The sequence below is a fragment of the Hydractinia symbiolongicarpus genome, chromosome 4 (assembly GCF_029227915.1).
Source record: "Hydractinia symbiolongicarpus strain clone_291-10 chromosome 4, HSymV2.1, whole genome shotgun sequence".
In the NCBI taxonomy this organism is placed as follows: Eukaryota; Metazoa; Cnidaria; class Hydrozoa; order Anthoathecata; family Hydractiniidae; genus Hydractinia; species Hydractinia symbiolongicarpus.
In genome coordinates, this window is record NC_079878.1 from 18280885 (window position 1) to 18296224 (window position 15340).

The window sequence follows — 15340 nt, forward strand, 5'->3', positions numbered from 1 at the left end:
GTTTTTTTAATGGACAATGTAGCTAGTTAACTAGCCATGTTGAAGAAGCATCCAGACGAAATGTTGCTGAATCTGGTTATTTTAAGTGTTAAACTTGACATTGTTTTGTTTCTATCATATGAAAATGTTTTTATCCATAAATGTATTGTACGAGTTAGATATATAATCATTTCCAATGCTTCTTAAATATTTTTTTTCGTGCTTGCTTACATTTTAAGCAATCATTTTTCTTGACGACTGGCAATACAAGTTCCATAAGCTCACTAAACGTAGAAAATCCCGCCTTACGAAAATATAAGACTTGCACTAACCAGCATAACCTCAATATCATTACCACCACTCACAACATTTCAACCCAACTTACAAGTCTTTCTAATATCTGTAATCCTCACATATATTTACCTCCCCCGCAAATAATACTCCAACAAACACAATCTCATCAATCCTCTGTTCCTTGCTCGTCACATAATCACTCTACCTTGGCTCCTTCAACTTCGGAAAACTAACTCCAGTAACCTGATAATACTCTCTCATAGCACCTTCATACTCAATAAAATTATACTTAGCTTCCCTCTCCCCCCCCCCCCCCCCCCCGACCTCTGTAAGTCTCCCCAAGCCTTACCATGTCTAACTCTGTCCTCGTCATTACCATCAAGCATTCTGCAATCACACCACCTCTAAAAGCAACAGCATTAACCGCAGCAGAACCAGCCATCTTTGCTACTCCACTCGCTATTTCCATAAAAACAAAAATAATCCAATTCCTCCACCAACCAACAAAACCAACGCTGTCTTCTTCTCTTCATGGTCTTCAGCAACATTCGAAGATCTGCTTGTCTTCAAAACATGATGAGTACTAAGAACATCAATATTATAGCTGACAGGAACATCGTGACTCATCTTTCAAACGTGATTATCAGATACATGATTACTATTAACCTCAGTATTAGTCTCCCCAATCCTCATAGTATCCCTCACAAGTTTAGTACTATAATATAACCCTCAACATCGTCAAGCCTGGCCAACATATCTGATGGCAACATATTGAATTTATAAGCCACAGGAATATCAACTTTTCCTCGACTATTTCCCTCGCATATTTCATTAAACTCTCATATCTCCTTAAATCACCATCAATATCAATGATTCCAAGCCTTGAAGATATCTCCTCCTGGCATCCAGATGATAAATACTCCTCTTTGGACCAACCTGACTAACGACCAACAAATAATAATATTCCCTCACACTTTCAGAAATCAAAGGTGAAGCATTCTTCGTGAAACCCTACTTCTATCAATTATCCACCTCAAATACATAATATAAGAATATAAATGTATATATAATTCTCCAACCAATCACCCTGACCATTCTTATCCCAATACATAAACGACTTCCCAGGGCCATTCATCACAAATACTGTCATAATCCTCACCAGACCAAACATTATAATATTAGGAATACCCACTTTTACCAGGTAACTTCACCTGAGTGTGTAATATCCTCTTGGCGAGATAAGAAATATGAAACCTATAAAGAGATTTCAACATCCCAGTGCCTTTCTCTAAATGTTCCACAGTAACACAAGCTGAACAGAACAATAACTAAAGTACCTATCACTGCCTCACAACCTCATATCCTCCCTTTTTTTAATGAGACCTGGGTGACTGGTACGTGTAATACTGGAAATATAATTTGTAAACACGTCATACCGAAAAAGTCCTTCAACGTTATCTGATGTTTATGTAACACCCTAACTATCATTCTGTAATCCCTTTCTTTCCTAATGAGATAACTTACACCAGGTTTGTACTTATAAATATTCATTTCCTTGTTAGATATAATATAACAATTCCTTCTTACACCAGCTAATATCGTCCATAAAGGATTAGCAATGAACTTAACAGTCTCCTTAGCATCATTAAACACCTATGCTACAACAGACCTAATAAGATCAGGAAGTGCATCCATCACCTTCTACCTAAGTTTACCCAGCAAATTTGACGAAGCTAACAACTGTTTCCTAATCCATTCACCTGTGCCACTTTTAGGCCAATCACCAGTTTTACCACCACCGCTACTACCAGCCTTCACAATCAATGCGATAGTACTAACTGTCATGCCAATAGCTGTGAGCATGAGACAATGGTAATCCCCTGGCCCCTAAACAACGTCTTTACCATTTCCCTTAACAACACATCAGTGTTTATCCACTGCTGAAACGAATTCTATTCTTCACAACCTCACGAGACAACTTACCCAAATCATCCTTAAACTTCACAATACTATCATCACACCTCTTTCTCAGCTTTATAATCTATACTCAACTCATCACCCTCTTCGGCAATCAAATCTTTCTGCTTCTCATACTTCAGATACAAAAAATAACATATTTCGCTGTAGCAGTGTCGACGCACTCCTGATATCCCACCATGACTTGTCGAGACCCAACATCTCCCTCAAATACTTCCTAACCTTAAAGCGCTTGTCTATCCACATTAATATTTCTACAGTCTCAACCTCCAGAATAATCTTGTCATCCACCCTAACTAACTCATCATCTCCCAGCTCCTTTATTTCACCAGGATCCAGTATCTTATCCACTATCTCCTACATCTCAATTCCTTCCAACAAGTTTTACCTCGATCTAAAGCCTGTATCACTAGTCAAGCCAGGAGTTTCTACTTGCCACTACCCAACACCTTAAACAATTTGAACCGATAAATTACCCAACTCATTGCTATAAACATCATCAAATTTGGTTCTTCCCACTCTGGTCAGTTGCGATATACTTTCATCATTATCAGTCTCATCAGTATCAAACTGCTCAGGATCAGGAAAAGAAGTTTCCTGGTTGGCTGTATCATCAACATTTTCATCTTTCGCATCCCCATCATAAAAATCCTGCATATCTATGGGTTCATCCATCGCTTTTTTCCGAATCAAAATTGGAGTCGAAGATATCTATCCAAAAATTCCGTCCGCTTCACTGAAAGAAAAACAAGCAAACATCAATGCGTAAGTAAGTACTGCAGTGAATTGGTCAACAAGGGATAAGTTTGTGGATAATTGTAAAGAACATTGCAATAGGTCGTCTGTAGTGAGGCTGAATGTGTGAGTAATTTGTTAGGATAGGGCATTGGCATCAGCACCCACAGTCATCTCCTTACCATGATCTCTAGCATTTGGATCTGTGCCACAGGCATTGGTCTATCTATCCTACCGCTATTGAAATTGATCAAAACATGTCAGAAAAAGATAAACAAATACTCAAGCATGATGAATAAACTGAACCTGTCCATGATAATAATCGAGATATATCACAGGGTTTATATGATGGAAAGATTGGTAGTGATAAGTTTTAGGAGATAAGCGATGTTATATTGCGATTACTAGAGAAATCAGTAAGTTGGGTTTTAAGTCAGAAAACGATCAAATGAGGCTGATATTGATGAAAAAAATGGACGGCCTGAGTCAAAGCTGTATTCTGCAGCAAGATCTTTATAAGTTGTTTTTATATAAATAGATAAGAAGTTTAAGAGAATTTATTATGGGGATGGTGGGTATTAGAAGGGTTTATCGACAATGGGTAAGTTGGCAAGGGCAGCTGGTGTTAGTAGGGATGATGCTGAAAAATGGTTAAGGAAAAAACCAACATTGCAAAATTTTTTTGCTAAAATGACACTCGCTTGCTCGCTTGCGCTCGCTTGCAAACCAACATGCAGATCCCAAGTTATGAGTTTGTCAACAAAAAAATTAAGAGGCCTGGGACAAGCAGGCGAGTGTCATTTTGGCAAAAAAAAATATGTTAATCAATTAACCTTTATAATATCTATGCATTGATAAAGTTTGAATGCACACCCCTTAACAGGTCTAAATTTACTGATGAAAGAAAATGTCCAAATTTGCTATTACTGAAATATGACATCATAATTCATGCAGCATAATTAAATCTGAAATTCTTTAAATGTGAATATCTTGAGAACGAAAAGAGCTTTTTAAAAAATTTAAAAAGACTTGTTAGCTAACTTTTTAAGCTCTATAATATAAGTCCAACATCATTTTGTACCTCGGGTTCCCTTTAATGAGGATAAGACTAGACTTATTGGAACGAGACCTGTTGATGCGGTAAGTTGGATAGTTTTTATCAAGGTTTTTTTAGAAGAAGGGAGACGGTTTCCAAATTGGTCTGTGGACGTGTATAAGATTGTGATCTTATTGTAATTGACACTAATACTCCTTGTATGGTGTCAATTAACCAACGTTGCATTATTTGGATGGAGTGAAGATGTATTTTTTTAGGGAGAAATAGTTGTTCGTTTAGTTTTAACTAGCTTTTAGCTAGCTTTAACCAAAGATAGCTTTAATCAGGCTATCTTTGTAGGTTGTTGTTTTTTCGTTGCATTTTTATTGTGATTTGTTATGCAATTAGTTGGTTCAGTAGTTGTGATTTTGCTGTGTGGTAGTTAATTAGCTTGTTGTCAAAATGATTAAGTGTTTGTTGTTAAGTGCAGGGTTGTTTGGTGGTTTTTTGTATGTTTTTTGGAAATTTCGTTTAGTTGATGTTTGCAGTATTGATAGTGGTGATTGATTGCCTGTGGTAATGGTGGTTGATAGTGGTGATTGATTGCCTGTGTTAATGGTGGTGGTGCAAAGCAATATCTTGGGGTATGTTACACGGAGGAAGAGGTTGTCGTCTTGACGGTAGATAATGTTAAGAGGCTTCATTTGCAAAAAGAGTCCAGGTTGAGGGCGTTAATAGTGAAATCATTGAGGAAAACAATCATTAGCCTTTACTCAAATGTTGTTCCAAATGCTTTTGGTTCTGGCGATAGTGAGTAGAAGGATGATTTGGGAAGTGATCCTTTTTTAATGCAGCTTTGCAGAGAGTCAAGTGTGATTTGTGTTATAGGTTTAGTTCCTATCTTGCAACTTAAGCGTTTGTGTTATAACTGGAAAACATTATTTGAAAAAATCTTGGATTGATAAAAATGGAAAAGAATCCGAGATGGGTGGAACAGGGAAAGAAACTTGCTGAGTCTAATTGGAAGAGAAAGGAGGAGTTGTTGAGGAGTATGAAACATTTTGAAAAGAAAGGGATAGAATAAGAGGGATGATGGTTATATTTTTATTTAGCTAGTGGTCTGGTTATGTGGAGGTGTGGAGGTGTTTGTTGTGCTAGAAAGAGTCGTTATGTGAAGGTGACAAAACCTATTGTGATGCAAGAGTCTATACAGAAAACATCTAATCCAGTTCATGTTGATTTAAAAAATCGTTATGTAAATGAGTGAAGTTAAGGAACTTGAGAATGACTTCTATCATGCCACTGTTGTTAGTGGATTAAGTATTGGTTATGCGATTTTGTTGAAGAGCTTTATAAGGTCTCTGCACCGAAATTAGGTAAAGTTGATTTTTAGTGACTTTGTAAAGTTGGTTGGGATTGTTGGTGCATCCATTTTTATGAAGAATTTTCTTTTCAAACAGAAGATTCCGTAAAATATTAAGGTAAAAAAATGTTGTTGATTACGAACCTATTATTGATAAGGAGTTAGTTAGGAAGGTTTATAGCGAGAAGAGAATGGATGAAAGTAGGGTCAAGAAGATTATTGCTTATAACTCAACTCCTTTAAATTTCAAAAGTGTGTTGAGGATTGTCAGGGACAATTCCCCATACCCATTATTATTATTATTATAGTGCCCTAGTGCATTTATTATAGGGCCCTAGTGCATTTAATGCTCTTATTTGAGCTACGGTAGTGGGGTGTGAACCCAAGATCTCCGGAACTGGAAGCGAACGCGCTACTACAATGCTACCAGTTGATGTTGATATGGCTCGGGTATCGTTACAAAGAGCAATATAAAGTCCATAGGTATGTGCGCGATATAGATTTTGAAGCTACAGGGGATTTTTCTAACTATATTGTGAAGGAGTATGACAAGTATATAAAAAGCACTTCATACATTTTGATATTCTGAAGCCTACCTTTGCTAGCGATGGAATCCCAGTAGAATTAAAGGTATCATGTAATGAAATAACTGTTGTGTTTTCTCATGATGTTTCCTTTGATTATAAAAAATTGAAACGGGAATAAATCAAAGAACATTGGAAGGGGAAAGGTTCTTTTTTCTTTCTGATAATAACCGGTCTACACTTATATTGCAGCAAAAACGTTTTAGTATACATGATGGTTATAAAATTTCAGCAAAACGGCATAGTTATGTAACAGTTATCACACCAGACATAAAGAAAAAAGCATATGTTTATTATGGGAATAGAACTGCTCTTCGCATTTGGGAGAGTATTAATACGGCTATTTATTAGGAAAAATAAACACGTCTACATTGGGCATTACACACATAGACGTGTTAGTTATAATGTAGGAGATAACAAGATCTCGCATGTTAATGTCAATTACAATCACTGCAACAATATATTTTTAATTTGATAACAGGGTCATTTCACAAAACCTAAAAATCGATTTACAGCTGTTCCTGGTGTGAGGGTAATGATGCATGGTTATGATACTTACTGACTTTTTATATTTATCTATTAGACACCTGCTATAAAATTTTTAGGTCCCATACCTCTGAGAGAATATACCGCCTAAAAATCCTCATGAAATCCTTATAATGGGGAAATTCGTTGAGATTGTTATTAGAGATTGAAAGTCACAACGCAACTTTTTTTCGTTGAGAGTAATCATTTCGCAAAAAAAATTCTAAAAAACTTTTGTATTTCGCATCAATAAATCATTTTGCATTAATTCGCAAGCCGTCGAACCGATTTCACAAATTATTAATATAAAAGCTGTCAAATTAAATATTTTTACTCAAGGCGTAATAGCTTAGTTGGCTAAGGCGTCGTAACGTAAACCCAGAGGTCGTGGGTTCGAATACACCCGAAAGTAGATCTTCTAAAAAGAAATGCGTAAAAAAAGCTTGTTGATGACGTTGCAATTGATCATTTGGGACTTAGTTAGTTAGCATAATAGTTAAGAATAGTGTTATTACATCTAATAAACATCGACAATAGTGAAACCACATTTTTCAATTTCGTACAAAGTAGAACTAACTCTTTTTGTGTTCTGACGGCAACTCATTTGCGTACAAATTGAAGGAGACGATGCCCTCTATTTTTTAAGATTTTCTGTTTACAAAATAGTGTAGTACTTCTACGAACCGTCTTGCGTAGCAAGCAACAAAGAAATCAGATAAAAAAGAGTTAATGAGAATTTCTAAGGGTACAGCATTTTTACTATTAAGTGAAAATGATGCACCGTCAGAAAATAAAACCTTTTCCTTTTACTGATTGTTTATTTAGATTTTAGCGTCAATATTACAGTTTTGTCAAACAAAAAAGAAAACTAAAAAAAAGCCATACATAAGAGGAAATATAATACGTTCAATGTAACAAAGTTTAATCCGCCATGGCCTAGTAGACGCGCGCTGTGTTTACACACAGGACATGTAAAACGATGTGGGTTTAAATTCTCATTACGGTAGATTTTCTATATAAAAGTTCGTGAATGGAATTCGTTAACAGCTTCTTTAATACAAACTAGAACAGGTTTGGGAATGAGTTTAAATCTGTGACGTTGCAACTGCAATTTGGTACATGATAGTTGTTAGCTACGAGTTGGAAACCAATACTATCCTTTCAGGCTAAATTGTCAATAAAGTATAGGTCTGCCACTTTTTTTTAAATAACAGTCCAATGCTTTTTCGGACTAGGCGCTCGTTTAAAACATGTAATTGACAGCTGGGTGTTTACGGTACCACGTTTTTAACACATACGAACAAACTCTGCCAATCAAGTGCAGCATGATATAGACTATTAATGAACTATTTAAAAGTTGACAGTTATCGAAAAACAAATCCATATTAAATTTTAAATTGGATTGCTATTCTTAGTGACATGCATTTTCCGTTTTCCAAATTTATTGCAAAGGTAAACACTACTCTCCCTAACACTAAGTACACACAAACCTTCATAAACACAATCCAGTTAACTCCACCATTACAAAAACCACCTTGAGTAAACGTTAGGCGTAAATGTCCAGGACTTGAAGATAAGGTTGATTTTTTTTAAAAAAGAAAGATTATTTTGTTTGACAGGAGCAGAATCTAAAGAAAATTGTCATCACAGTTGGAAGATGGAATAAAAAGGTGAAATTTTGATTTGTTTATTAATTGATTTGTTTTTAATTGTAAGCTAAAATTGGAGCTGTTTTTTCAGTATGATATTTCATTTTTACAAACTGCTTATTTTTTAAAATAATAAAATTAGATAATTGAAAGAATTGATAGTCAAAATTCTGGTTTTAAACAAATCTCAAATTTTTCTCTGCAACCTTCTTTAAGGAACATGTTGACCACATAATGTCAAAGAAGTTAAAAGCCAAGGCGAACACGTGAGTAAAATATTTGTGGAAAGATAAATATTATGTTTAGGAAGAAGAACAATGGAAAAAATAAGTTCTTCTAATTTTTAAAATGGCGCAATTAGTATATCCGTTGCCGGTAATGTGTACAGCTTAAAACGGTGATGAAAAAAATGTATAAGATCATGTGCTTTTGACAACTGTATAAGGAAATATAAATTTTGTTGACGTCAGCAAAGACCTGCCAAAATACAAACATATTTTTTTTAAAATTTGTATGCTCATTGTCTTTATCGTATACATCTTGGAACGCTGATCAAGAAAATGTATAGGATCATGTGCTTTGACAAACGCAGCAATATAGAGGTTTAAAGATTTTTTGATCACCTTATCAACCTGTCTCTTTCCAAGCGGGTGGGTTGACCCAGCTTTTGAAATTAACCTAATTATGGTCTTTTGATTTTTGTAATGTGATTTGACTAGATTCATATAATATTACTTTAGTGTGCCAGTGTCATGTTAAAAAAGCAAAAGCATGCTTATTGCAAGCTAAAACGAAAGAAAAAAAATCATTTTTATGTTTTAACGTCTTATTAGTTTCGTTTTGTCAAAAAAGTTCATTATTTTCTGTATTAAGTAATTTCATTGAAGCAAAGAACGAGCACGGAAGATCTTAGATTGAATTAGCATACCATTGGCAAACCAACTACTCTTTAACAATTTTTTAATTTTATTTCCTGAAATGTGTACACCCTGAATCTGCTATTTTTTAATAAAATAAGTGCAATTTTGTTATTCCGGGAACAGAAAAAGTAATGGGCTCTCTCCTCCCATAAAATATGAGTTCTTGTACAACGGGTTGACGTGCCAACCGACCCAACACTGAACCAAAGCACCTCATATATTCAGGCTCTTAGTACTCGTGCAAAAAGATAAAAAAATTCCTGGAATTTAGTTTTGGAATGTGGCCTCTAACTATTTTTGTTTGTGATACATGATAGAATTGATAGCCTGTGTTTAACATTTCACAGAAACTGTTTATGTTTAGTTAGGTCCAATATCTGATGTGAGAAATTTTATAAGAAGCATGAACAAAATTTTATTTTAAACTTTTTTGTGATTGGAATGCCATGAAAAAATACATGTTTGCGATCAAAAGGCATTATTTATAAAAAAATTGCGGGTAAATTTTCATTTTTTTATTTTTTACGGTAATGTCAAACAGGACGCATTTTTTCCTGTATGTTCCCACATTGGGAAAGTGCGTCTTATTTTGCAGAATCTATTTTTGCAAATGTTGTGGAACATAATATTGCAAACAGGCTCCAAATCTCAAAAAAGTTAGCCAAAATATCTTTTAACATGAGTATTATGCATATTATGTACGGGCACAAATTTTTGTTAAAGGCAAAAGATTTGACAAATTTCTACTTTTGCAAATGATTAAGATAATGCAATATGCAATGCATACACTTGCAAAAAAGAATTACAAAGAAATAATAGCAATAAAAATTCCATAGATTTTAGTTACTGTAAAGGAAAAACCTGTTTCTGAATGCTTGTTGAAAGACGTTTTTGATGATGTTATTTTCGAAAGATGTTGATTTTCCAAAGTTGTAGCGCCTTCAGTCATTGCCAACTCTCATGTACATACGTACTGCAGATGGAGCATGGTTTTGTGCTGCTGTTTGATTTAATTCTTAGTTTTAACTTCAGCCATGTACCTATAGGCAGCTAGGCACCTATAGGCGTACTCTGTCCATAACATCTTGAACAGTTTGCGTCACGTCTTTGCGTCACGACAGTCATTATTTTCTTGGCGTGCCATTCTTTTGTTGAGTGCTCTACTTGCTTCATAAATATAAAGTTGATTAAAAACAGGGGTTTGTCCTTCAGGAGGTTGAAGACCCCCAACACGATGCCATATTTGACCACAGATACGAAAGCAGGGTGGTCCATGGCCAGGTGGGGGCGATGGTTTGCTCCAAAAGAAGCAAATGCAACGGCACTATTATACTTTGTATATTTGGCTGAAAATATTTTGCCTGGACAGTATCTGTATTTGTTAATAATTCCCTAAGCTGCTGAGGATAAGGAGACAAATTATCTAATGCAACTTTACCAGTGTGACAACATTTAAAACAATTTTCATTTCAAACTTTAAAGCTTGACAATACTCACACTTTTTGTCCATAGCACCTAAAAAATATAAATTAGGCAATACATTCTGACGTGCAATATTATAATACGTTTCTATGAACACGAAGAGAAGCATGTCTTTGGACATCAAATTGCCTTCATTTATAACCTGCTCGTCATGTTGTTCTTGATGTGCCACAGCATGTCTTTTAGCATCTTGAGCTTGTCTATGATTCTAATTACCTAGAAACAATATGCCTTTGAGTATCCACAAATTGTCTATGAGCAGCCTGCTCATTAGATTCTAATTGCCTAGAAATAATGTGCCGTTAAGCATCCATAAATTGCCTGTTGCGAGTTTGCTGAGCAGATTCTGCATTGCGCCTAGCAGCCTCTCTAACAGTATCATTATGCTTCCTAGTATTGGCCTGATCGGTCGATTCCAATGGACGTAAAAATGCGACACATTGAGCGTGTTGCCTACGTCTAGCTAAGGCAACATCCTCATTATGAGATAAACATGGCACTAGATTTTTCTGTATTTCCTGTAGAAATTTAAATTTTGGGAAATATGTGATCGTTGCCTCAAAATAGCACCTAATAAACCTTGATTATTGTCACGTTGCAACACAAACCTACCCAAATTATTTAAAAGTCTAAAACCACGAACACTATTACTGTTGTTAAGAAGTCAATAAACCCATTTTAAATTCTCTAATTAAGAAAAACGCGTTGAAAAAAATTGCATAAAGGGGTTAAAAATGACGTCATCAAAAAACCTTTAAACCCCAAATATCTTTGCAACCGTTTGTCAAAAGTACGTGATCTAATACATTTTCTTGATCAGCGTTTCAAGATCTATGCAATGAAGACAACAGGTATACAAATTTCCTAAAAAATTTTTTGCATTTTGACAGGCCCATGCTGAGGTCAGCAAAAAAATTTTAAACCCTTATATTTCATTAATCGCTCATTAAAACCACACGTTCATATACATTTTCTTGATCAGCAGTGTAAGCCCCACACAATGGAGAAAACATGAAAACAAGTTTCTCAATTTATTTATTTTGTGTTTGCACTGCTTACGTCAGCAAAAAATCTAAAACAACCTATTTTTCCATTTCTATCCTGCCTCAGTGGATTTTTCCACAGGCTTTATCGACAATTAATTCCAGATTCATTAGAAATTATATCCTAATTAAAACTAAATAAAACAAATTAAGTACCACAGTTTCTAAAATGAGAAAATAAGATATAAATATATAGTGACTTAAGGTTGACAGGTCTAAACTTTACACTTTAAAATTAATATATACCACTATTTTATTTTAATGGTAATGGATGTAGCTTCTTTAGAATTTTTTCTTCTTTTGACATTTTTGGCACAGACAGAGAAGTGCTAGCATTTGGCATTTCTGACAAGGCATGCTTAACATTGCAATGTCTGGTTAGACCACGTTGTGATTTGCAAACTTTATCGCAATTTTGACAACGGTAAACCTCATCTTTCTTGCAGCTTTTAACTTCTGTTACAACAGCATCTAATTCTGTGTTAAAATCCACATTATTTTCCAAAAAACCACCATCAATTAACTCAAATAATTCATCAATCCAGCCAAGTAATCCTCTCCTATTTTAGCCGCCATTATTAAGTTTCGTGCAGTATCAGAGAGTTGCCCGACACAACGTAAGCTCAAGGTGAATTTCGGCAAACACATAGCGATAAATCTTGTTAATGATGTGAAAAATGGAGAAGTTGGGTGCATTGGGGTTATATCGTATAAAGGTGCATCCCAGGTCTTGCTCGATATGTTTTTGTCTCCTTACCTCGTAGCCTATATCCCTATCAGCATGTCCAAATTCATCACATTGGATAGCCAATCTGTACTTCAGGAAGTATAGGTCAATCTTATATCCATCAATATGATGCTGTGTCACCATATCCTCACCATGAAAAGCTGTGCGTTTGTTACAAAGGGTGCCTTCCTCCTTGCAAAAAAAAAAAAGCTTTATGTTTTGGATTTCCATGCCTCACAATTTTAATGGCATCCAAGCTTTGCATCGAACCAAAATTGCCCTTTAATATTTTTATGTATCCTGTTCGAATATTTGCAATACCCAAAAACCTGGAGTTCGCTTCATAATCACAAGGTCCGTGGTTCGGTCCACAGCGCGGGCATGTTTAGAAAGTGCCTTTATCCCAGTCCGGGATCAAATTCGTCTCCTCATCAACTTGTTTCATGTCACTTTTTTCATGAGGGTACCACAAAAACAAGGCTTTTTTCTGTCGTCTCAGATTCTTGGGCAGGGCAGTATACGGTTTGGTTAATAGCCACAAACTGTGCTTGCGATGCCTACCTGAAATAGCAAGCTCAAGTAGTGATTGTCAGCGCTTATCGAGACTTTCATCAGCTATGACATCGTCGACTATGAAGAGACTCTCCTCTCCTGCCAACAATGAGGACAATTTAGATATCCATTCAAACAACTCATTTCCAGGGTCTATTAGGAACACGTAATTATCCTTCCATAATGAGGCCCTCTCTAAATAGGTACTGTTCCACCTTATGGTCGGGCTTCGGATGGTTATATTGTTGAAGTGCTTCTTATACCCCCACTCGAGGAGGTTCAGTACCTGTTGTGTTTTTCCGCAGCCTGTCGGGCCGGTGAAGAAAGTCGTGCACGGATCTCTTACGACATGCTTGACCAGCATTGCCTTCTCCGGGCTCTCCCCGATGAGTTCGATGTACCGGGACATCATATCGTATGTGAATAGGGTATAGAGATGCAGATAATTTTCATCCTGCTGAGATCCTCTAATTTCCACATCAATGGCAAGCGGGTCCAACTCGTGGTCAATGTCTTCAATGTCTTTATTTTTGACACCCTGCCTCTCCTTCGCTTTAGCCAGGCAACCTATGCAACATTTCGTTCGACTATTCCCCCTGATTTTGAACTTGTCCGGGGAAAGCAGTTTTTGCATCCTCTACAATGTTTGCTCTCCATTTAATATTGCGGTGTACGCCTTCTATAATGCATTAGCAACATCAGCGAGCGTTGGAGATTTAAATGTGCACGTGTAACTCAAAGCTCTCCCAGGTATAACCTTTGGAAAATTGGGCCTTTATATGATCCTGGAGTGTAATTATCACCTCATGCAGTGGCTGCATATAGATGCGGCGCCTGGGACGATCCTTTGACAGCCTCTTTTTATCAAGGCATGGGATGCACGTACTCGTTAGTTGACCATTGCCCCTGATCTTAAACTGGTTTAGGGTAAGGGATTTCGAACACTTGGAACATTTTTTGTCTCTTCCATAATTCTATTTGACCTGGGGGCAAGTAGAAATATTATTGGACGGTCTATTTAGGCTTGACACAATACTTGCGGGTAACCAACCTTTCTTCACGGCCATTTCACGACTCGCCCGGCCTGCTGCAAAATAGGCAACCATCTTAATGACGTCGTTAGTGTCCATTTTTGTAGATGGCCTTGTTATGTCCAAAAATTTCTTACCTGCTATGGCATAGGCAAAGGTGAAACCAAGATCCACGACTGTCTCGTAAAGCATATCTAAAATCTCCTTTTCTTTCGGTGTTACGTTGCTTGTTGCCATTTATTATTGCTGCATTTTAAAAATATCGATTTAAGGCTGAGTTTTGCCTTGTTTCCCCTGTTGGGGCTCCGGATTGGTCGTCGGCTTGCTAGATTCATTTTTACCCCTGCCAAATTTATACCAAACTCCAACTTCTATGGCAAGCACGGCTATCGTTCCGACTCCATAGATGTAGACACTGTCCATCGACTTACTAGAACCTGTCGCAGGTTCCTTATCATCCTGTCGGTCTTGTTCTTCCGGTTCCGTTCAGCAAGCCTCTTGCCTGCGGCGACACAACCCTCATTCTTCGGTGGTTTTGTAATGACTCTATTTTCTTGTTTTTGTTCCTCTTCACTTATTTTATTATGGCAACACAGTCTCCTTCTCCTCCTTCTCCTCCTTCTCCTCCTCCTGTTTCTTTTTACTTATATGCCAAGCTGTGTGGCCAGCTACGAGAAATGGTGCTAAGCACCTCTCAATGCTACAGTACACGAGTATTCCCAAATCTGTCATGGAGTCTCGGATTATAGGGTCCTCTTCAATATCCCTGCGCAATTCATCTACACTGTCAATATCTACAAAATTCCCGATCATGCTAGCATATAGGCTAATCACATGGGTAGACAGTGCTTTTGCTGTCTTCTCCCCTTTTCCTTGTAATTCACATTGTACATACTCGGTATGGACTTTGTCGATGGCCTCCTCCTGGGCCTTGTCAACAAACCCTTCTGTGCACTTTTTTGGTAAAAGATGACCCTTGCTTTTGCGTAGGGCTTTTCTCAGGACCTGGCGTTTATCGATGGGCTTCTCTTCTTGTTTATATTCTGCAGAGGCGAAACGAAAAAGTATGCAAGGTATCATGGTATAGGGTAGGAGTATAGCGATTAGTAGACACACCTCCATTTTATTCCCTGGTAGACGCTAGGCGGTAATGGCCCCTGGCAAGCGTTGTAATTTGATCTTGTTGCACGATCAGTTTATCGTCTGCCCTGTTGAGTCCTAGCTTGTTCACAACTTGCGTGTATACCTGATCGCCCTTGTTTTGGATCAAGACCTGGCTCTTGTAGACGTCAACGCCCTCTTCCAGACATCGCTGATAATCATCGAAGGTGATGTATTTTAGAACCATATTTGGGCTGCATGTAGTCATAATGGAACTCGTACATGACTAGCTTCGACATATCCAATATCGCCTGGCCTATATACACTGGCTTGTTCATCTTG

General features: G+C 36.8%; 1 protein-coding gene across 4 annotated transcripts in view; it reads left to right on the forward strand.

Moving 5' to 3' along the window:
* Positions 1-15340, forward strand: part of LOC130641625 (endoplasmic reticulum lectin 1-like) — a 78360-nt gene that overhangs the window by 44581 nt on the left and 18439 nt on the right. For 3 of the 4 annotated variants that reach the window (XM_057448501.1, XM_057448500.1, XM_057448499.1), the window contains 2 exons: positions 8113-8163; positions 8359-8408. In XM_057448501.1, coding sequence (XP_057304484.1) covers positions 8113-8163; positions 8359-8408 — 101 coding nt within the window. The remainder of the gene's footprint in view (positions 1-8112; positions 8164-8358; positions 8409-15340) is intronic. The other variant, XR_008982490.1, reaches the window with a different exon arrangement.